This window comes from Mustela erminea, chromosome 12, assembly GCF_009829155.1.
Source record: "Mustela erminea isolate mMusErm1 chromosome 12, mMusErm1.Pri, whole genome shotgun sequence".
Lineage (NCBI taxonomy): Eukaryota > Metazoa > Chordata > Mammalia > Carnivora > Mustelidae > Mustela > Mustela erminea.
Window position 1 is genome coordinate 36,339,694 of NC_045625.1, and position 22,586 is coordinate 36,362,279.

The window sequence follows — 22,586 nt, forward strand, 5'->3', positions numbered from 1 at the left end:
GTGTTCGGGGTGCCTGACTGGCTCAGTTGGTAGAGCATGCAACTCTTGGTCTCAGGATTGAGTTCAAGCCCCATAGTCAGCATAGAACCTACCTAAAATTAACCAAAAAAATTAAAGAATTGCAGTGGCTTTGAGATTATTTAGGAGGCCGGGGCAGTAGTTGGGAAGAGGAAAAATATCTTCAGTTCCACTCCTGGCCAGCAGGTGGTGAGTTCTGGGCAAAGACCCTCTGGACAGGTTTAGGCTAAATAAAGCTTTGGAACAGAAGAGTGACAGGAGGCAGAGGAACAGCATGTACATGTACAGTTTTTGTCAACTGTATATATGGAATAGAGGGAATATTGTGGAATGAAAAGTTTAGCAGTGGATTGGGAATGTGGATTTAACCTCATAGAACCTTTATTTTTTAAAAAGATTTTAAGTACTCTACACCCAACATGGGGCTTGAACTTAACCCCCAAGATCAAGAGTTGCATGCTCTACTGACTGAGCGAGCCAGGTGCCCCAAGTGAAATTTATTTTTTATTTTATTTTTCCTGCTACTTTTTTTTTTTTTTTAAAGATTTGTTTGTTTTAGAGAGAGTATGTGTGCATGTGCGCATATGCAGTGGTGGGGTAGGGGCAGAAAGGGAGAGTAAGTCAGGCATACTCCTGTTGATTGCAGAGCCCGACATAGGGCTTGATCCCATGACCTCGAGATCATGACCTGAGCTAAAAATAAGAGATGCTTAATCGGCTGAGCCACCCAGGTACCTCCCCAAGTGAAGTTTATTTTTCTTTTTTAAGATCTTACTTTTTTTATTTGACAGAGCACAAGGAAGCAAAGTGGCAGGCAGAGGGAGAGAGAGAAGCAGGCTCTCTGCTGACCAGGGAGCCTGATGCGGGGCTCTATCCCAGGACCCCACAATCATGATCTGAACGGAAGGCAGCCACTTAACCAACTGAGCCACCCAGGTGCCCCATGAAGTTCGTTTTAAAGTTGTGGGTTTTCTGGGCGGTTTAGGCAGGAAGTGACAGATTTTAGAGCTAGACAATTCACTTATTTTCCCCCCGTTTTTAATTGTGGCAAAAAAAAAAAAATTCACTCAATTTCCAAGTGTACATAATATTGTCAGACATATGTGCATTGTGCATAGACCGTTCACTTAATTTTTTTGAAGTAGTCATGCCCAGTGTGGGTGTTAAACTCACCACCTAGAGATCAAGAGTTATACCCTCTACCAACAGCCAGGCACCTTGACAATTCACATTTTAAAAACTTCTTGTTTTTATAGAAGCAGTAATGTGTATTGTAGAATTTTAGAAAAATACAAGCAAATTTTATGGGGTACCAGAGTGGTGTAGTCTGTGGAGCATCTGACCCTTGGGTTTCAGCTCAGGCTGTGATCTCAGCGTTACGAGATGGAGCCATGTATCCGCATTCAGTGAGGAGTCTGTTTAAGACTCCTTTTCTCTCTCCCTATTCTTGTGTCTGTCTCTAAAATAAATCTTTAAAAATACATATGAGCACATTTTAAAAATCATCTTAATAATTGGTCTGCTTAATTACATAAAAACTTTCAAGCTTAGTACGGTGAAAGTCACCTTAAACAAAATTAGAAATTAAGCTACAGATTGGGAGAAAATATTTGTAGCCTGCATAATAGGATAATATCTGTGGTAGGTAGGCCCTTCCAGGAGGTCCACACCTTAATTCCTGGAACCTTTGAATATATTATTTTTATCTGGCACAGGAATTAAACATTGCAGTTTAAATTAATGGTTGCTGACTTTAAAATGGTTAGACTTCAAGATAGGAAGAGTATCTCGGATTATCCAGGTAGACCCAATGTAATTACAGGTGTCCTTAAAAGTTGAAGAGGGAGGGGCGGCTGGGTGGCTCAGTGGGTTAAAGCCTCTGCCTTCAGCTCAGGTCATGATCTCAGGGTCCTGGGATCGAGCCCCGAATCGGGCTCTCTGCTCAGCGGGGAGCCTGCTTCCTCCTCTTTCAGCCTGCCTCTCTGCCTACTTGTGATCTCTCTCTGTCAAATAAACAAAAACAAAACAAAACAAAAGTTGAAGAGGGAGGCAGAAGAAAGCAAAGCGGTAAGAACTTAACTTGGATTTGCTAGCTTTGAAGATGGAGGAAGACAGCCAGTAGCTGAGGAATGTGGGTAGCTTCTAGAAGCTGGGAAAGACAAGGAATGAATTTTCAGTGCCTACAGAAATGAATGCAGCCCTGCCAACCTTGATTTCAGCTCCATGGGACATGTCAGGCCTTTGACAAATTTGTGTTTTGTGGTAAATTTGTTAGGGCAGCAGTAGAAAAATGGGTAAAGGGTATATGAACAGGCAATTATAGAAAAAATCCCCATCGTCACTGAGCATACAAAAAGGTGCTTATTTTTATGTTCTTGGGGATAGATGATCAAAGAAATGGTCAGAAGTATAGAGAACTTGTGGGTCAAGTGGGTGAAGAAGGGGACTGTACCGAGGATCAAGAATAGCTGACTAGACTCAGACCAGTTGTGTTCATGTGAATGGATGTATTTTTCTAATGTTCACTTGAAGTTTTTCTCATGGGTAGCATTGGACTCTTCTGGCGTTACAGTCTCCCCCTGTAGCGCAGAGAAGTGTGGACTCCAGGCTGATGGTCTGAAGGGTTTGAAAAGTTAATTAAGCCTGCAAAATCCTGAGTTCTCTACTTCTTGGATCCTGAGGTAGTACAGCTATAGCAGAAGCTAATAGGAAGCTGATAATTCTCAGTACCACAGATTCCAAAGATGACGTGAGAGGGATTGGTCTAGTTAACCTAGTTTATTAGGATTTCCTCTCCCCATCCCACAACTGGTTTGGCTTCAAATCTTAGGGTATTGGGTGCCAGTACTACCAGCCTTTCCTTTTACGGTTTTGGTTGGCAGGGGCCATGGGTGACTAGAAACTTGGCTAACATTCTTTGGAGACCCTTGGTAAGGGGAATCTGAGGTGTAGGGGAGGAGAAATGCTTTTCCATGTGGGCCCAAGGGCAGTGCTTAGAGTGTTGAGGGGTCAGGATGTGACCAGCTCCCAGCCCGGCTCCTCGCTGAATTTGGGGACCTGCAGCCTTAGAGTGAAGGTGATGAGGAAGAGCAATGTGTTGAGAGTTATGGTCTTGGTGCTGAGGTCTTTGGAAAAGTCTGCTTACAGGGGCTTCTACTGGTCGTCTTGCCTGGGCTGGGTGGCTTTTCCGTGTAACTGTGGATAACTCCAGTCTTGCATCCCCTCTTCTGTGGTCTCCTGCTTTGGGTTTCCTGGGACTCCCTCTCTTTTTGGCTGAAGATGGGGCTGAAGCCTTGTTACCTGAGGCAGGAACCTCAGGGTTTGAGGACTTGCTTGAGCAGTTCTCACTAGTCTCCATGCAAACACATGGCCCCTGGCATAAGACCTCAGCTACTATCTTCATCTTCATTCTTTCCTCTGTCTGAGACCTTTGTTCGGCCCTGCCAGACCCTTGTGGCTGTGGCTGGGAAGAAGAGTGTGAGTGGTAACAGTGGGAGATCTGGACAGGCTGATCTGGGCTGTGAATTTTGGAGGGATGACAGCTTGAAGAGTGGGGGCATAAATTAGAGGGACGATTCAGCTGTGGGGGGCAGGAAGAGAGTCTCCAGGAGCCTTGAGTTGTGGAGCTCAGCACAGAGTTGCTGCCAAACGATTGACTTGGGTCAGGGGATCTGGAAGCAGGGCTCTTATGTAGTTTTTTCAGCCTGAGTTCCAATTCTCTACTCCAGTGCCAGGCCTGGATCCTAGAGTTAGGGGTCACCCCTGGGACAGCCTCTCCCTGGAAGGATGGAGTCTCTGCCTTAGTCCCTGGAAACAGTTCTCTCTTGGGTAGGTCAGGCTGGTTGGGCTCAATCTTCAGAGCTTTAGCTAAAGTGGCAGGCCAGCGTTTTGGCTGCAGGAGATCCACTGCTGGAGGACTAGAGCCCTGGGGGATCCCTTTTGGTTGCACATTCCTCCACACAAAGTCAGAGTCAATATGTGGATCTGGAGGAGGAGCAGAGAGAGAGCTAGAGGTTGGGGTTGGGAGCTCAGTGTCCCAGCAGTTGTCTCTCTGCTCCAGTGTTTCCCCCTTTGGCTTACAGGTATGTTGGTCTCCAGGAGGCTCACTTATGTGAGACTTTGATTTAGAATTTGAAGGTGGGCTGGGGCCCCATAGTGGGGACCCGGGAACACAGCAGGTTTCTTTCTGCTGCTTGTTCCTCCCAGTAGGCTCAGAGTCAGTCAGGGCTCCCAAGGATCTGGCTCCATGTGGGTCTTGGGGTAAGCTGCAAGCTGGGAGCTCAGAGTCCCAGGAGTTCTTTCTCCTTTTTATATCTCCACATCTATCCTCAGAATCAAACAGGATCCCCATGGGGCTAGCTCTGAGGGGCTCAAATTTAAGAGCTGGGGATGGGCTGAGGGCCAGAGATGGAGGTTCAGAAGCCCAGGAATTCCTAGAATGCTCAATGTCCCTCCATACAGCTTCTGATCTGGTGAGGCCTCCCATAGGATTGAGTCTGTGAAGTTCCAGAATGGAAGCTAGAAATGGGCTGTGGTCAGGGGCTGGGGACTCAGAGGTCCAGAGGTTCTCTCTCTGCCCTTCCAGAGCTTTGGACTCAGACAAAATTCCCTGGGAACTCATTCCTAGGGATACCAGCAAGGAAGATAGAGGAATCCTGGGAGAAGAAACGGGGTCTACAGAAACCCAGAGATTTTCTCTACTCTCCCTACCATTCCATGAAGTTTCAGATCTTGGTGGGACATATACAGGGCTGGTTGAATAGAGTGCTGGGTTGAGGTCCAGGGCTGGGGGCCTAAAGGCCCATGGGTTTCCTGAATTTTCTCTGTGTCCCCACTGGGGCTTATACCTAGATGGATCTTCCAGAGAACTTTCTCCCTGGAGTTCTTGCAGGGGCCCTGGGGGAGAGCAAGGGCATGGCATTGGAGACCTAGAGGTCTGAGGGCTCTCTCTGTGACTCATGGTTTCCCAGAAGTTCTTTGGTGCAGAAGGTCCTCCTTCAGGGATGACTTTATGGAGTTCTGACAGAGCATCTCGGACTTGGCAGGGAGATGGTATTGAAGGCTCAAAGGCTTGAGAACTCCCTTTATGTCCTGTGGTTCTCCACTGAGTTTTATATCCAGGTGGAACTCCCAGGGGGCTGGTTTCTTGTGTCTCTGTCCTGGGGTCTACAGATTGGCAATGGACTAGGATTGAAGGCTCAGAGATTTGAGGATACTTTCTTTGCCTTGTGGTTTCCCAGAGGGCCTTAGCTGTAGGCAAGCCTTCTATAGGGGTGACTTCCTGGAGTTCTGAAAGGGAAGCCAGATTTGTGCTGAGAGCTGGCATTATAGGCTTAGTGGCCGTGGTGTCCTCATTTTGTCCCATAGTCTTCTGTGGGGCCTCAAGCCTTGTCAGGACTCCCAGAAGGCTAGGAGGATACAGTGGAGAGTCAGAGAGTGAATCTAGGATGTGTTGGATGCTGGGATCCGGTGGCACATCCCACCATACCTCAGATAAGAGGGAGAGCTTAGAAGGTCTGGTTCTTTGGCGTTCAGGCTGTAGGTACAGGGGTTGATCCTTAGAGATCCAAGGGACCTCTTTCTGCTGCATAAGCCACTGTGTATATGCCTTAGCACCACATAGGACTCCCTGGTGGTCCATGGGAAAGGACTTAAGATGGAAGGGTAGCGATGGGACAGAAGGGGAAGGAGGAGGAAGTTGCTGAGGATCAAGGGCTATCCCTTCTAGGTCTTCCGTAATGTGGATTTTATGGGTAGGAGGCTGAACTGGGGAGCAATACTGGGGAAGCTGCAGATTGGACCTAGCCACGAAGGCAAGCTTGTTGAAGAAGACAAAGGGACCAACAGACAACTTCAGGGGAGAGGGGCCACTTGAGCTCAGGAAGATGGTTTCCAAGGACTCACTGTGCAGAGAGGGGAGACCCCAGAAGAGCTGGCTTTTTCTCTGACGTAGATAGCTTCCTGATTCTGTTTTGTGCCTCACAGGCAGGTTGGTCAGGATCTGAAAGGTGGGGAAGGATCTGGAAGAGCTTGGGCTCTGTGTTTGTACTTGATTTGGTGTCCCTACAGCTTTGTGGAGGTCCTCAGAACCACAGGATGGTTGAGATGGGGCTGTGATGGCTTGCTCTGTAGTGGAAGCTTCTTTGGGAAATGAAAATGGTTTCAGTGGATCCAGAGATGTCTCCTCTCCTTCCTCCTCCTCCTCTTCATCCTCTGACTTCTGCTTCCACAGGTGATCAAAGAAAACCACATTGTACAGAAGTGGTAGGCCCTGGGGAGTGGAGAAAGATACTTCAGGCATGAAACCTTTCAGAGACACAAGGTGTGTCATAAAGCCCTTAATCTCTGTTCCACATCCAGAAGGAAGTTACTCACCTGGCCCCCATGTCTGTGGTCAGTAGTCACTTACCCACCTGGGCCATGTCCTAGATCATATTTAGAGATCAGCATTCCCTACCATAACTATATCTAGGGTCAGTGATCATTCACCTGTCTTTAAATCTGGTATCCATGGTCACTCATCCGGCCTCACATTTAAGACTTAAAGTCCTTCCATGTCAGTAATTTTTTTTGCCCGAACTCAACATGTGATATCAAGAGTCATTCACCCAGCTGCACATCCATGTCACCCACCGTGCCTTGCATCATGTCCCCAGAGTACCAGGGTTGAAACTGTCGCCACCTCCCAAGCTGCCACCACCTCCGGATCTGCCAAATCATGAACAGGAATAGTGTCACCAGATTCCCTGGACTCTGGAGGCAGCTGCTGCCACAGTGTCTGCAGGCCAGGGCATGGGTCAACTGGCTCCAAAGAAGCTCCATGTCCCCTTCAGCCCCAAGCAGGCCTTCTAACAGCCATTCCATTTTCCTCAGCCTAGTGGCAGTTTACCGAGGTCATCACTGCATCACAGAACAAAGAACTCCCATCCCCCACATGCCTAACAGCCTTTCCCCTGAATTTAGAGCCAAAACATTGCCTCTTGTCAGGCAACTAATATTTCATAACAGTGAAACCTTAGTGACACCTTTTGTCTTGATTACCAGAGCCAGATTTATGCTTCAGACATTGTCATTAAGAACGTGGATTCTAGCATCAAACTGCTTTATTCAAATCCTGGTGCTGCTACTTCCTGTCTATGAAATCAAACTGCTTAATCTTCTAGTGCTTCAGTTCTCTCACCTGTCAAATGGGGGTGATATTACCATATAGAGTTGTTGTGAGGATTAAATGAACAAACTTATATGATTAGGATAGAACATACTATATGCTAAGAATCTCTTTTGGGGCACCTGGGTGGCTCAGTTGATTTGAGTGGCTGATTCTTGGTTTCAGTTCGGGTCATGATATCAGGGCCCTGAAATCAAGCCCCTCATGGAGCTCTGCACTCACTGGGGAGTCTGCTTCTCTCCCTCTCCCTCTGCCCCTTCTGTGCACGTGTGTGCGTGTGTGCTCTCTTTCTAAAATAAATCTTTTAAAAATTACTTTTTTTAAGGTTTTTAATTATAAGCCTTGTTCCATCTTTAATATAAGGACTCTGTTCCCACCCTACCCCCTTTTAAAATCTTGTGTCAGCTGTGAAATGTTTTATTTGACTTTAAGTTGGTTAAGAACTTCTTGGCAAGCATGTATGTGAATACAAATCAAATATGCTTGACCATTTTTCTTTATTTGCCCCTCTTTATCCTAAAACCACCACTCTGTTCCAAATGGGCTCTTCCTTTCAGGGCCAAACTTCAATCCCCACCTTCAAGGTACAATTTAATGCCTCTCTCCTCATCCCACCCCCATCAAAGGGCCTCTTAGTCTGATAGAAAGTACTGAGCTGAAATTAAGATTTGGGTTTCCTAACTCTGTCACTAATAAGCTCTGTGATTTCAGACAAGAAGGATTTCTCCCTTAGGTATCATGAGTTGGACTAGATTTATTTATTCATTCACTCTTTCAACATACTTATTGATTGCCTACTATGGATCAGATATTGTCTCAGGCTTGAGGAGATAGAAATAAGACAGTCTCTGCACTAAAGTAGGTCCCATTTCAGTGGGGGGAAAACAGTCAAGTAATAGACAGTTAAAATAGAAATATACACAGGGTACTATGGGGTTAGAGGAAGGTATCTAACTAGCCTGGGGTTTCTTGCCAGGGGCTGCTTCCCAGATGAGATGATTAATGCTTGTTTTGAGGAGCCAAGAAAATGAAAGTATAGGGAGCAAGAGAAGGACAATTCACATAGGAGGAACAGCCTGTCTAAAGGTGCTAGGGCAGAGAAAGCATGTACCATTGGGGAAATTGCAGGTATTTCAATGTATGGGGGTTGGAGAAGCAGTAAAAGATGGACCTGGAAAGACAGGATCACCAAGGCCCCTCAATTTCAGTCTGAGAAACTGAAATTTATCCTGAAGAGGATGGAAAATCATTAAAAAATTTTGAGCATGAAAGTGACAAGATCAAGTTTTGTGTCTTAGAAAGAACACTGGCTCTATTGAGGGCAAAGAGATTGAGGAGAGATTAATTAGGGAACTCTTGCTTTAGTTTAGTTTAGATGAGGCCTAAACCAAGGCAGTGAGTGAGAATGGACAATAATGAATTCAAGTACAATTCCAAAGATACAGTTGGTTAGACTTCATTACCAATGGCATGGGGTGGAGGAGAGTGGGAGTTGAGAATGACTCTAGGGTTCCTACCTCAGGAGGCTTGGTGTGTATATTAGTGCCATTTTTCTTTAAGATTTTATTTATTTGTCAGAGTGAGAGAGAAGCACAAGCAGGGGGAGCCCCAGCAGAAGAGGGAGAAGCAGGCTCCCCACTGAGCAGGGAGCCCGATGTCGGAAGGGAGCCTGATGTCGGGGTCTATCCCCCAGGACCCTGGGATCATGACCTGAACTGAAGGCAGGTGCTTAACTGACTGAGACACTCAGGCGTCCCTATTAGTGCCTTTTTTCTGAAATAGAGAACACAGACCTGGGAACCAAGTTAGGGTTGGGGGGAGGGTAATGGGCTCCATTTAGACATTCAAATGTGAGGTTTTTGTGACAAGGAAAAACTGGGCAGGAGGCAATTAGATACATGGATCTGAAGCTTGGAAGAGCAGTCTATGGTGGAGATGTAAAATTTGACAGCTAGCAGCATATGTATAGCAGCTGAAACCACAAAAGGGCTTAAAAATTATGTACTGATATGTACCATTTGGTTCAATGTGGCCAGCATTAAAAACTGGAGTAGCCAACACTATAAAACTACTAGCAGATTGTACATAATAATCAGTATTTCAAGTTTAAAATCTGGTAGCAGTAGACACTCATTTCCACTAAGTAAAGACCTTTTTTTTTTTTTTAAAGATTATTTATTTATTGGGACGCCTGGGTGGCTCAGTTGGTAAAGCAGCTGCCTTCGGCTCAGGTCATGATCCCAGCGTCCTGGGATCAAGTCCCACATCGGGCTCCTTGCTCAGCAGGGAGCCTGCTTCTCCCTCTGCCTCTGCCTGCCATTCTGTCTGCCTGTGCTCGCTCTCCCTCTCTCTCTCTGATAAATAAATAAAAAATCTTAAAAAAAAAAGATTATTTATTTATTGATTTGACAGAGAGAGAGATCACAAGTAGGCAGAGAGGCAGGCAGAGAGAGAGGGAAGCAGGTTCCCCACTGAACTGGAAGCTGGATGCAGGGCTCAATCCCAGGACCCTGAGGTCATGACCTGAGCCAAAGGCAGAGGCTTAACCCACTGAGCCACCCAAGCGCCCCTAAGTAAAGACCATTTAGAGCTAAGTAGCAGTGGCTCCCCTTCACCATGGTTCTCTCCATGTTCTCATCATTGATGCCAAAGCTAAGGCTAGTTGCAGTTTATCTGTTGTGCCTGTGATTTTGTTTGCTTATATGTGTCCATTTTTACTTGTACTTGTATTGCCTGCCTTGCATTTGAGTTTGCTACCTGTGGATGAAGAAGGTAAGTTGAGTCCTAATGGGAAAAAGCAAAAGCAATGTTGAATACTTACATACATTTATGGCAGGACAATTTACCAAGCTTTTAATTGTTTTCTCCTACTTCTTGCCAAAGGAAACAACCAGTAGGATAAAAAGGTAACTTTTTATGTTATGTATAGAATTCCTCTCTTCCAGGAGTTCTAGGTTTCTTGTCTCATGGAATTGGTAATAGATTTTAGTTTTCTAGTCCCGAACCCAAGTTTCAAGATATCCAGTCTACAACTTTATCCAGGCTCTTGTGTGGGAGGGGGAATTTAATTTAGCTAGGTGTTCTTTTTTTTTTTTTTAAAGATTTTATTTATTTATTTGACAGAGAGGACAAGCAGGCAGAGAGGCAGGCAGAGAGAGGAGGAAGCAGGCTCCCTGCCGAGCAGAGAGCCCAGTGCGGGGCTCAATCCCAGGACCCTGAGATCATGACCTGAGCTGAAGGCAGCGGCTTAACCCACTGAGCCACCCAGGCGCCCCTAGCTAGGTGTTCTTGAGAAGGAGAAGATGGAGGATGATTGAAAGAAGACTTGCCCAAGGATAGAAGTGTGTTCAGAAATTTGAGAAAAGAGATAATAATGGGTTCCATGAGTGACAGGGTCTGTACAGAAGTCCACTGGTAGGCAGCAGGATTTTGGGGTGGGGGGTAAGGGCTTCTAATGGGGAGAGCCAATTTAATGGTTAGGGCACTGAACACCCAGCACATAGTCTTGGGAACTATGGCAAAAATGCTGTGTGCATACCTGAGAGAGATGCTGTGGAGCCACCTGTCTTTGAATGGACTGTATGCATTTATACAATGCACATCCCAGTGGCAACTGTGATATACTCAAGAGCAGAGGTTATTTTCTAAGCGGTTTTTTGGGGGTGGGGAAGGGTTGTTTTGTTGGTGAATGTATCATGCTAAAGAGGAAAAAAGCCCCTGCCACATCGTGATTTAATAATGGATGTCTTCCAACACTAGTAAATGGGATTTGAACCGGATTTAATTTAACTTAGAAAAATTAAGTAATGTAATGTTTCTTGTTTCTCAGTGTTGTGGAACAAATTTATAATCTTAAATTTTTACTCTTTAATAATACTCTATTAATCTTTACAACTCTTTTTTTTTTTTTTAAAGGATTTTATTCATTTGAGAGAGAGAGACAGAGTACAAGCAGGGGGAGAGGCAGAGAGAGAGGGAGAAGCAGGCTCCGCACATGCAGTAGATCACAGGACCTGGAGATCATGACCTGAGTGGAAGGCAGATGCTTAACCATCTGAGCCACACAGGCGCTCCTACAACTCTTTTGTTTAATCTTTACAACCCTTTGAAGTAGGTATTGTTATTTTTTTCCATATAAATGGAAACTGAGGCACAGAGAAGTTAATATATATTAATTATATAATTTATATAATTATATAATTTATTACTAATATATTAGTATAATTATATTAATTATATAATTTGTTACTATACAATATTATATATTATTATATGTTATATATGTAATTTATATATGTATATATAATTTATATGTATATATAATTATTTATATGTATATATAAATTGTAAATATAAATTATATATATAATTTATATATAAATATATAAATATAATATATATAATATGGCTATCCCAGAAAGCAGAGCCAGAGTTTGAGGACCCCCTTAAATTGTGAGGAATCATTTGGATATAAGAGACAGTAAATAAAATCCGATAGGTGTAAGCAAATGGGACTATATTGACCCTAACTGAAGAGTAGGACTGGCTGGTTTCAGGTAGTAGGGTTGATTCAGGAACTAATTTCAATGTCATCAGGATTCAGTTTCTGTTTCTTTCTTTTTTTTTTTTTTTCTTTTAAGATTTTATTTACTGAGGCACCTGGGTGGCTCAGTTGTTGAGCGTCTGCCTTCAGCTCAGGTCATGATCCCAGGGTCCTGGGATCAAACCCTGCATTGGGCTCGTCTGCTTCTCCCTCTCCCACTCCCCCTAGTGTTCCCTCTTTTGCTATGTCTTTCTCTGTCAAATAAATAAATAAAATCTTTAAAAAAAAAAAAAAGATTTTATTTATTTATTTAAAAGAGAGAGCACACAAGCAGGAGTAGGAGCAGGGGAGAGGGAACAGACCCTTCCTGCTGAGCAGGGACTCCCCCCGCCTCCCTGAAGGGTTTGATCCCAGGACCCTGGGATCATGACCTGAGCTGAAGGAAGATGCCTAACCAATGGAGCCATCCAGATGTCCTTATTTTCTATTTCTTGGCTCTCTTCTGTGCTAACTATATTTCAGGTTTTGTGTCATAGCAGGTTCAAGTGAAGCTGAAAATGTGGTGTTGTGCTGACAACATTGTGCTTATGGGTTCCAGTTGGTCATGTATCCATTCCTGAACTACTCACTGAACTGCTCTCAGGGAAACAGAATGCTTCTTCTAACAGGTCAGAGTTACTTACACTCTACCTGCGCATGGACTGAGACTGAAGAAGCCGGAATGTTGTAGTTCCTCCAAAGGAAGCAGACTGTTTTCAGAAAAGTGTATGCATGTTGGTATGAAAACAAAATAAAACAAAATAGATGTCCACTACCGCCCTCTCTAACTTTTCTATTCTGTTTTCTGGCTCAGCCATGCCATTATCCTTTTAGGATCTAAGGCTAACGTTGAAGTATGAAGGCAGATCCTCTGAAGACTGGGGAAGGGGCTGGATAGAGCCCAGGGAAGCATCTTTAAGAGGAGGGAATCTGTGGGAAATGTAAACATATGTATGGATAGCCCATTTAATGACTCTCAATTCCTAGACTTTTTCATCTTAGAGTCCTTTACCTCAGCTCCAGTCTAGCTATGCCATATCTGAAGCCTCATCATGGACTGTTTTGCTCTCTAAAATAGTTTGGCATCCCATCCTCTGACTTCAACCTCTAGATTTGTCCTAAATATGCCAATTCTTCAGTCTTGTCAGAACATCCGTTTCACTTTCTCCTTGTCCATCAACAACCTCTTGCCTTCATTTCCTCCCTCTTTATGATAGACTTCAAGGTCTATCACTTAATCACATCCCAAACACTTCAGTTCTTTCTTTCATCACTTTTACCTGGCAAAATCCCAATTCTGCCTCTGCTGAACCTGCCCTTTAGAAAGTAGCTCGGCCCTGTTGGATAAAATTGTACATGTTCATATCACTGTACATTCATGGTCTGTAACTAATGGTCAGCTCCACTATCACTTGAAAAGCATTTATTCATGCATTCCATTAAGTGCCTACTATGTGCTAGGCACTAAGTACTTGGGATACATCAGCTTTTGAAACAGGCAAAACTCCCTGCTCGCGGAGCTTATTTCATTTATTCCTTAAATGCTTTCCCATCCTAGGGACACCTGGGTGGCTCAGTTTGTTAAGGATCTGCCTTCGGCTCAGGTCATGATCCCAGGGTCATGGAACTGAGTTCCACATTAGGCTGCCTGCTCAGCAGGAAGCCTGCTTCTGCCTCTCTGCCTGCTGCTCCCCCTGGTTTTGCTCTTTCCCCTTCTGACAAATAAATAAAATATTTTTTAAAAAAAAGTCTTAGGGGCACACGGGTGGTCCAGATGGTTAAGCGTCTGTCTTTGGCTCAGATCATGATCTGCAGGTCCTTAAATCAGGCCCTAGGTCCAGCTCCTAGCTCAAGGGGGAGTCTGCTTCTCCCTCTCTCTTTGCCTCTCCCCCTGCTTGTGCTCTCTCTCAAATGAATAAATAAAATCTTAAAAAAAAAAAATCTTAAAAAAGAAAGTTTCCTATTCTACTTAAAATCAATTCAAACCTTCTTTACTTTCTTCAACTTCTCTTGCCTCTGCTCCTAGCAGATGGGCCAGATCTCCACTTTTCAAAGGAATGGAAGCCATCATATGGGAATTTTTCATCATTAAAAACGCTCAACGTTCAGTCTCCTTCCTTCTTGCTGCAGTGAAAGGTGTCTCTACGGGAGGCCCTTCTTCACCTTCCCAGGCTAGGATGGGAGCCCTTATCCTAACACACTGCCCTCACCCACAACTGGCACTTAATACACTAGACTGTAACTTGTGCCTTAATAATCTGAGGGCAGAGACCTTGTCTACCCACTCCACTGCTTTAACTCCAGCATCTGCCTGGTAGTATTTGGCTAGAGTTCAGTATCTAGAAAGAGCGATGGGCGGGATTTCTTGGAGAGGCCCCGCCTCGGTCCTCTTCCCTGGCTTCCGAACTCTTTCCTCAGGCTTCCTTGAGGCCTTCGCCACTTCTTGAGGCCTCGCCTCCAGGTTGGAGGCCTCCAGTCTGGTGAGCCTCATTGGCTTCCGTGAGACGTGAGCTGGGCAGTTAAGCTCACAGCCCAGGTTCAGGCGGGACTTGAACGACGCCCCAGAGCCCTTCCCGCCGCGGGACTACCCCACCTCCCGCGATGAGGCTTCTGGGTAGGGGGCGCTGCGCCGAGGATCAGCCGTGGGTCCGAGCGTTGACGCGTCGCCGCTGCAGCAGCTTCTTCCCTGCCTAACCCGCTAGTCGTTCTTCCTCTCCCTCCTCCTCCCTTTCCTTTCCCCCTCCCTCTCCCCTTTTTCCTCCCGTCCCCGCCTCCTCCATGGCGATGTCGCGGGAAGGGCCCCGCCAGCAGCCCAGCCCCACTACCCTGGCCGCAAGGACACGGTCTTGTCCAGTGTCCCGGAGAGGCCCGGTGTCCTGAACATGTCTGGACTGGTCAGAGGACAGTGAGACCTCACGGAGCCACTCCTCCAGGAGAGGTCAGTTTCTCAAACTCTCCTTCCTTCACACTCATCCACAGGAGCCAGGATGCCGGACCTGGCCCCGGGAAGTTTCAGAGGAGAATGAAGGGTGCTGTGTGGCCGCGGGGGGCGCCAGTGGGAGTGGTGGGAGGCAGCCCAGCACTGGCCCACTAGGTAGGGCAGAGTGTCAAGCGGCTGAGGTGAGGCGGGCTCCCTAGGAGCTGAGGCCCACCATGGAGAGGCCTCTAGCAGACAGGCCAGGCGAAGGCTTTTAGAACAGCAAGATCTGGGGCACCTGGCTTGCTCGTTGTTAGAGCATGCGACTCTTGATCTTGGGGATGGGAGTTGGAGCCCCACGTTGGGTGCAGAGGTTACTTAAATCAATAAAATTTTAAAAAGAAGATAGGAAAATCTGAGGCATCTGCCTTCAGATCCCAGGTATTGGTACTTTACTGCATTTATTGAGGGGCTACTGTGTGTAAGGTTTTGGGTTTGGAAGTTTAGCTATGTCCCACTAGAGGCAGGAAGAAATATTGCCTTTTTTTTTTTTTTAACAGTTAAGATAGTATTATATATTGAATTTAGAAGATATGAAAAACTAGAAGGAAGAATCCCATAAACTTCCAATCTCAAGATAATTTCCCTAGCATTTTGACATGTTTCTTTTCAGACTTTGCTATTCATATATTTATTTATTTATTATTATTTTTTAAAAATTTATTTGACAGAGATCGCAAGCAGGCAGAGAAGCAGGCAGAGAGAGAGGAGGAAGCAGGCTCCCCGCTGAGCAGAGAGCCCGATGTGGGGCTCCATCCCATGACCCTGGGATCATGACCTGAGCGGAAGGCAGAGGCTTTAACCCACTGAGCCACCCAGGTGCCCCTGCTATTCATATTTTTATGTTGATTAAATAAATGTAGGTTTTTATAAGGTAGGAAGGCAGTTAATATTTTAGTGTAAGCCTTTTCTACTCACTGTAAACTCTTCCACTGACTTCTTTGGGTTTCAGTCTAGTAAATCCCAGTTGCTTGCTAAACATCCCCAAGCTCATTTTCCCACAGGTACCCCAGGTCTATCATCTTAATAACTTAAACCATTTTCTCCTTCTGTCCCAGTCTGCTCTTCCTGCTGTGTTCCCCAAAGCAATTAGTATCACCTAATCACCCAGGCAAGAAGCAGGAGCCCGGGGTGCCTGGGTGACTCAGTCATTGAGTGTCAGCCTTCAGCTGGGGTCATGATCCCAGAGTCCTGGGATCAAGCCCCGCACTGGGCTCCCTGCTTGCCAGGAAGCCTGCTTCTCCCTCTCCCATTCCCCTTGTGTTCCCTCTCTTGCTGTGTCTCTCTCAATCAAATAAATAAAATCTTATAAGAAAAGAAACAGGAGCCATTCTACACTGGTCCCCCTTTATTTTTTTCCAACTTTTGCTAATTTTACCTGCTGTTTCTTAAATCCCTCTTCCCCATTCTCATTGTCATCCTATTAGTTCAGGCTCTCATCATTTCTCTCACAGACTGTGCAATTGTCTCCTAGCTGATCTCCATTTCTCCAACTTTGTCTGTCTTAAGTCCTCTCTCCTCACCAAAAATGACCATGATACTACCCTCTTTAAAATCCTTCAGTGAGGCCATATTTCCTACATGATGTACAGAACCCTCCACTTACAGATCTCTCTGTACTTCTTTGCTTATCTTGCCATTACCTGCTTGCATTTGTTCTAATAAAGAAGAAGAATGTTAGTAGTTTCCCCTGAGCCCCCTGTGCTCATTATTGCTTTCATATCTTTGCCCATGATGATTCTTATTTCTCTCTCTAGAATGCCCTCACCCCTTTTTTCTACCTGGCTAATTCTTAAATGTCCTTCTGTCTTAATTCAGACATTATCTCCTTAGGTAACCTACCCTGAAGATCCAGGTAGGTCTAAATGTTCTTTCTTTCTGCTCTGCATAGAGATGATCTCTGTCTTTTCACTTAAAACACTTTAAATCTATTTACTTTGTGTGCTTTTTCTTATAATTTCAGTATCTGCAGTCTGAACATGTCTTATTTTTCTGTTTGTAGTTTCTCTGGACTTTGGCTTTTGGAGGTCTTATTCCTTATATGTTTGATATATGTATTATTAGGAGCTCATATTTGGTTCAGTTTTAGCTTTATGAATCTTGAAGAACTTGGAACTGTTTCTATTTCTTGTATTGGGATTTCTCATTCTGTGAGTATGGTATAAATTCAAATCCCAGGATTGCGTGAGACTAGGATTATGATTATAAATTATTAGGGAAAATCATTAACATTAATGTTGTTAGTCTTTCCACTCAGTTTTGCAGACTTTGTCTATTTTTCAAATCAGTCTCTCCTCCCCATTCTTAGTGTCACCAGAAACAAATTGATTTTCTTGTTGATTCTTGTTACTAGCATGTAGATTTTTCTGTTTATATCTTCAAGATATAGTCCTTTTGGGTGCTTTATGTGCTGTCCTTAGATTCAGCTCCCTTTGTTAAATCTAAACACTATTCCTCAGTGGGGCTGATAACCAGCAAAGCTTTAGGTTTCTGGTTTGGGCATATTCCTAAGGCAGCCCTGGTGACAGTGTTGGCTTTCCATCTAATTTTGGCTCTAGAATTTTTTCTTCCTTCCTTCTTTTTTTTTTTTTTTTTAAAGATTTTATTTATTTATTTGACAGAGAGAAATCACAAGTAGATGGAGAGGCAGGCAGAGAGAGAGAGAGAGGGAAGCAGGCTCCCTGCTGAGCAGAGAGCCTGATGCGGGACTCGATCCCAGGACCCTGAGATCACGACCTGAGCCGAAGGCAGTGGCTTAACCCACTGAGCCACCCAGGCGCCCTCTTCCTTCCTTCTTTCATCTCCCCTGCTTCCTCCCTTCCTTCTTCCTTTCCTCCCCCCAAACCTTTTAAAATTTTTTTTTAATTTTTAAAAGAATTTTATTTATTTAAAATTTGACAGACAGAGATCACATAGTAGGCAGAGAAGGAGGCAGAGAGAGATGGGAAGCAGGCTCCCCGCCGAGCAGAGAGCCCGATTCGGGGCTTGATCCCAGGACCCTGGGATCATGACCTGAGCTGAAGGCAGAGGCTTAACCCACTGAGCCACCCAGGCGCCCCTCCCTCTCTCTCTCTCTTAAGATTTCATTTTTAAGTACTCTCTGCACTCAACATGGGGCTTGAATTTACAACCTGCAGATCGAGAGTTGTATGCTCTGTGGTCTGAGCCAACCAGGTGCCCGCTCCTCTCTCTTTTATTTGTCTTTTTCTTTTTCTCTCTTCTTTTTTTGTTTACTGAAAGCTTCCCTTACTTTTTTTTTTTAAGATTTTATTTATTTATTTGACAGAGATCACAAGTAGGCAGAGAGGCAGGCAGAGAGAGAGGAGGAAGCAGGCTCCCTGCCAAGGAGAGAGCCTGATGTGGGGCTCGATCCCAGGACCCTGGAACCATGACCTGAGCCGAAGGCAGAGGCGTTGACCCACTGAGCCACCCAGGTGCCCTCCCTTACTTTTTTATAAGCTCAGCAATGCTCTTAAAAGTGTATTTGCTCTAATTTATCAGCATTTGGGTGTTTTGCAGTGGGAGGACATTTCATAATACCTAGACTAGCTAAATGTCAGAGATGGATATCTTATAGACTTCATTTTTTAAATTGGATTATTTCAGGCTTACTTGGAGATTTTTTTGAAATTTAAATTCAATTATCCAACATAGAGTACATCATTAGTTTCAGATGTAGCATTCAGTAATTCATCAGTTGCATATAACACCCAGTGCTCATCAAGTCACATGCTGTCGTTCATGCCCATCATCCAGCTACCACATCCCCCTACCAACCTCCCCTCCAGCAACAGTTTGTTTCCTTTTTTTTTTTTTAATTTTATTTGTTTATCTGAGAGAGAGTGAGAGATAGAGAGAGTGCGTGTGAGAGGGGAGAGAGTCAGAGGAGTCAGAGGGAGAAGCAGACTCCCCACTGAGCAGGGAGCCTGATGCAGGATTCAGTCCTGGGACGTCAGGATCATAACCCAAGCTGAAGGCAGTTGCTTAACCAACTGAGCCACCCAGGTACCCCCTCAGTTTGTTTCCTATAATTAAGAGTTTCTCATGTTTTATCTCCCTCTCTGATGACATCACATTCAGTTTTCCCTCCCTTCCCCTATGATCCTCTGCACTGTTTCTTGTATTCTGCATATGACTGAGACTGTATAATATTTGTCTTTCTCTTATTGAGTTATTTCACTCAGTGTAGTACTATCCAGTTCCATCCACATGGAATTTATGTGGAGATTTTTTTTTAATTTAAAAGATTTTATTTATTTATTTGACAGACAGAGATTACAAGTAGACAGAGAGGCAGGCAGAGAGAGGAAGAGAAGCAGGCTCCCCGCCGAGCAGAGAGCCCGACATGGGGCTCGATCCCAGGACCCTGGGATCATGACCCGAGCCGAAGTCAGAGGCTTTAACCCACTGAGCCACCCAGGCGCCCCTATGTGGAATTTTTATAATTCAATCTCTATCAAACACCTGTTTGCTTTTTTTCTTGGTTATTTTTAAAATTAGGTTTTTTTTTTTTAAGATTTTATTTATTTATTTGACAGAGAGACAGAGATCACAAGTAGGCAGAGAGGCCCGCAGAGAGAGAGGTGGAAACAGGCTCCCTGCTGAGCAGAGAGTCCGATGCAGGGCTCAATCCTAGGACCCTAAGATCATGACCTGAGCCGAAGGCAGAGGCTTAATCCTCATTGAGCCACCCAGACACCCCAAATTAGTTTTTTTTTTTTAATCAGAGTAATATATGCCCATCATTTTAAAAATCAGTAGTTAAAAATTTTTTTGTTTGTTTTGAGAGAGAGTGAGTGGTGGGCGGGTAGAGGCAGAGGGAGAGGGAAAGATTAAGATTCTTCTTAAGCAGGCTGCAAGCCTAGTGCAGAAGCTCAGGCGGGGTTGTCTTGCGACCCTGAGATCATGACCTGAGCCAAAACCCAAGAACCAGATGCTCAGCCGACTGAGCTACCCAGGCACCACTGTGGTACAATTTCTAAGGCCCACTCCTCCACCCCTCAGTTAAAATTCAGACTACAGGTTCCCCAGTGCTCCCCCAGCCCTGAACCCTGCTTCATTACCAGCCCCTACCTCAAGCCAAACTTCAACCCTTGCTCCCACTCCTACTACTTTCTTTTTCATCCCAGATTAGGATCTCTGGGGTATCCTTTCCTAGAATCCAGCATGAGGTACAATCTCTCACCTCAAATGAAATTTAATACCCGTTACAGAAGTGATTTGTAGATTTGTGAGTTTTAATCTTTTTCAGTATAGCCTGGCCTCTCAGACCTATGTGGCAATTTCCATTCTTCCTAGAGAATTTACTATAAGCAATAATATTTGGAACCAACTAGAGTGCATCACCTTTGAAAGAGTCCATGTGACAGTGGTGGGTCTTGGCTTGCATGATCCAAGAGTCTCTGGTATTGATGCAGCCTCGTGGCAACCAACAGACAAATCTCAGCTAAGGAACAATCATAGACTTTCACAGCCCTATGTGTTTATGAGCCAAAGCAGCAAGGCTCTAAGGAAGATTGGATTGTGACACCCAGGAAGTTCCTATGTGAGGAAGCCACAAAGTTCCAGTTAGGGAATGACCAAGGAAAGAGTCTGAGGCATAGTTAGAAAAGACCTATCACAGAATTGTTATCTATCAAGGAGTTCAGAAAGCTATCTAGTGAGGCTTTGGGGCTGATTCTGTAGAGGAGATAAAAAGTGACTTGTTGAGTCATTGAGAGAATTGGTCAGAAAATGACTTTTCAAGGTGTTCAAAAGAGAAACTAAATTGGAAGCAACTGGAAAATACATTGGTTTACTTGGACAGGAAGCTGGGACAAGTCTGTCACAGTGGGATCCCTTTAGGTATGTATTGTTCATGGCTTGCTGCCTATTATACATTTGCTTCCTCCTGGGAAATCTTACAGCTGCTTAGAAACTGGAAATTTGGTATCCTCAATGAGTCAGGAACACTGGCTGAATACCTCTTGAAAGGTATCTTCCCTTCCTTGATCTAGGTAGGCATTAGCTAAGCACTAGGAAGCCCAGGTTATATAATTTTGGGTGCTGCAGAGGTAGAGCTTACCTCACCAGGTCCTTGAATCATAAAACTGTTACATTGTTGGAGACCCAATCATGATTTCTTCCCTGGTCCACTTTTCTTTCTCAGCCACACGTTTTGGGAATGGCTAAGCCAAGGTTGCATAGCTCTTTGAAAGAAACCCTTGTGTAGGTCAAAGGAAAGGCTGATCACAAAAGATTCAGCCCTTACCTTGTATAGTTCTTTCCCTGCTTCCTGTGAGCAAGGAAGCCAGAAGGCCCTAAGATGCTGGTTCTGGCTCACATAGGACCCTCAGTCCAAGAAGAAGAGCAGACAAACTTTTGCCCCTCATTTTGGACAAATCATGGCAGAATGCAAATGTATGGGGGATAAGAGAGGCAGTCCAGAGTCACTTCCAAATGATGACCCAAGGATTAAGAGTGGAGTTATGTACCCACAGACTCCAGCCATGGAGAAGCAGTGCTCCAAATGCAGAGGAGGAGTGTCTGGAGGGGGATGGCCACAGAGGGGAGCATCTTCTTGGAGTCTCCACTTGGGAAAAGGATATTGGAGATTAATTTAGGGATTCCTTCAAGGGTCAAATAGTCTAGGAAGATAGTGAAGTCCAAGAAGACTCCAAATGCTAAGGTGTTCTGAGTCAGTGAGCTGGGAGATGCTCAGAAGCTAAATGGCTATGTGAGTGGTCAAGGAGCTCCAGTGACCAAGGAATGGCCCCTACCACCAAGAGTGATGGCTGCCTAAGATTCAGGATGGCCAGACCTTAAAGAACATGTTACTGTCATACAAATGAGCAAATGACAGTCACAGTACTGTCATTACAAAATTGTACACATATACACACACACTACTATAAAAGGCTTAAGGGGCTTCTCAAAGTGAGTTAAGACGCCCCTGCCCAGGACCTGGCAAAACTAGTCTTTTTTTTTTTTTTTTTTTTTTTTTAAACTAGTCTTTCCATTAGCTCTTTTACTATCTTGACTTTTATGTTGGGAGGGATGTGTGTGTGTGTGTGTGTGTGTGTGTGTGTGTGTGTGTGTGTGTAGGGTTACACAGGCATTAAATGACCAAAATCCCCCACGCAACCTTTAAGACGGGAAAGGCTCAAGTTGCAGTTAGAGCAGCAGAACCAGCTTCAGGGTTTTCTCACAGGAGTGCCCCTGGCCTCAGATAGCCTGGCTTTTAAGGACTCATAAGCTTATCCCCAGAGAGTGCTCAGTGAGATACAACAGTTTCCCAGGTCTTACATTTACACACTGAAGCCAGAGGAAGTAGTCTGGCTCAGCAGACCTGGATCCCAAAGCTTCAGGCCTCGGGAGAGAGCCAGGACAATAATTTAGTCCCAAGCAAAGAGGGACAACCTAGGGGACCCAAAACAAGAAAGCCCAGAGTAGCGGATGCAGGGTTGGGGATCTCCCTGCCCAGGCCAGGAAATTTGCAGACACCTTTGTGAACAAGACCCCTTGGTTTCTGCAGTGGAAGGAACAGGCTCCTCCCCAAAGTACCATAGGTAAAAGGATGATAAGCTTTTTCACTGGCATTGTCCCAGGGGAAAAGGCAAGGACAGAAGTTCCTTGTTAAAGCTTAGTTTGTGTTAGCCTCTGTATGGAGCCTAGGCCCCGGTAAAGGCAGAGGTGTCTTCATGGCACTGTGAAGCTTAGGAGGGCACGGTACTTGTAGGCTTGATCTTGAAGAAGAATCCGGGGCTCAGGCATGGAAGAAAGTCAGCATCAGGAGGAAGTCCAGGCCCAGGCCCAGCCTGCAGGTGGGCATTCCTACAACTATGGGTCCCCTCCTTACCCAG

The 22,586-nt window shown here is 45.0% G+C and overlaps 1 protein-coding gene across 1 annotated transcript; it reads right to left on the reverse strand.

Moving 5' to 3' along the window:
• Positions 1-2,128: 2,128 nt before the first annotated feature.
• Positions 2,129-6,882, reverse strand: C12H9orf131 (chromosome 12 C9orf131 homolog). Its single transcript, XM_032308182.1, has 2 exons — positions 6,652-6,882; positions 2,129-6,289 (listed from the first exon to the last, which is right to left on the reverse strand). The coding sequence occupies exons 1-2, from the start codon at positions 6,880-6,882 to the stop codon at positions 2,882-2,884; spliced, it is 3,639 nt and encodes a 1,212-aa protein (XP_032164073.1). The 3' UTR covers positions 2,129-2,881.
• Between the last annotated feature and the right edge of the window lie 15,704 nt (positions 6,883-22,586).

What these genes read in the sequence shown, in the direction of transcription:
- C12H9orf131 (XM_032308182.1), bottom strand. Translation starts at nt 6,882, where the DNA reads ATGGAATGGCTGTTAGAAGGCCTGCTTGGGGCTGAAGGGGACATGGAG. An exon ending in GGGACATGATGCAAGGCACG is followed by an intron (nt 6,290 to 6,651) that starts GTGGGTGACATG and finishes TCCACTCCCCAG; the next exon opens with GGCCTACCACTTCTGTACAA.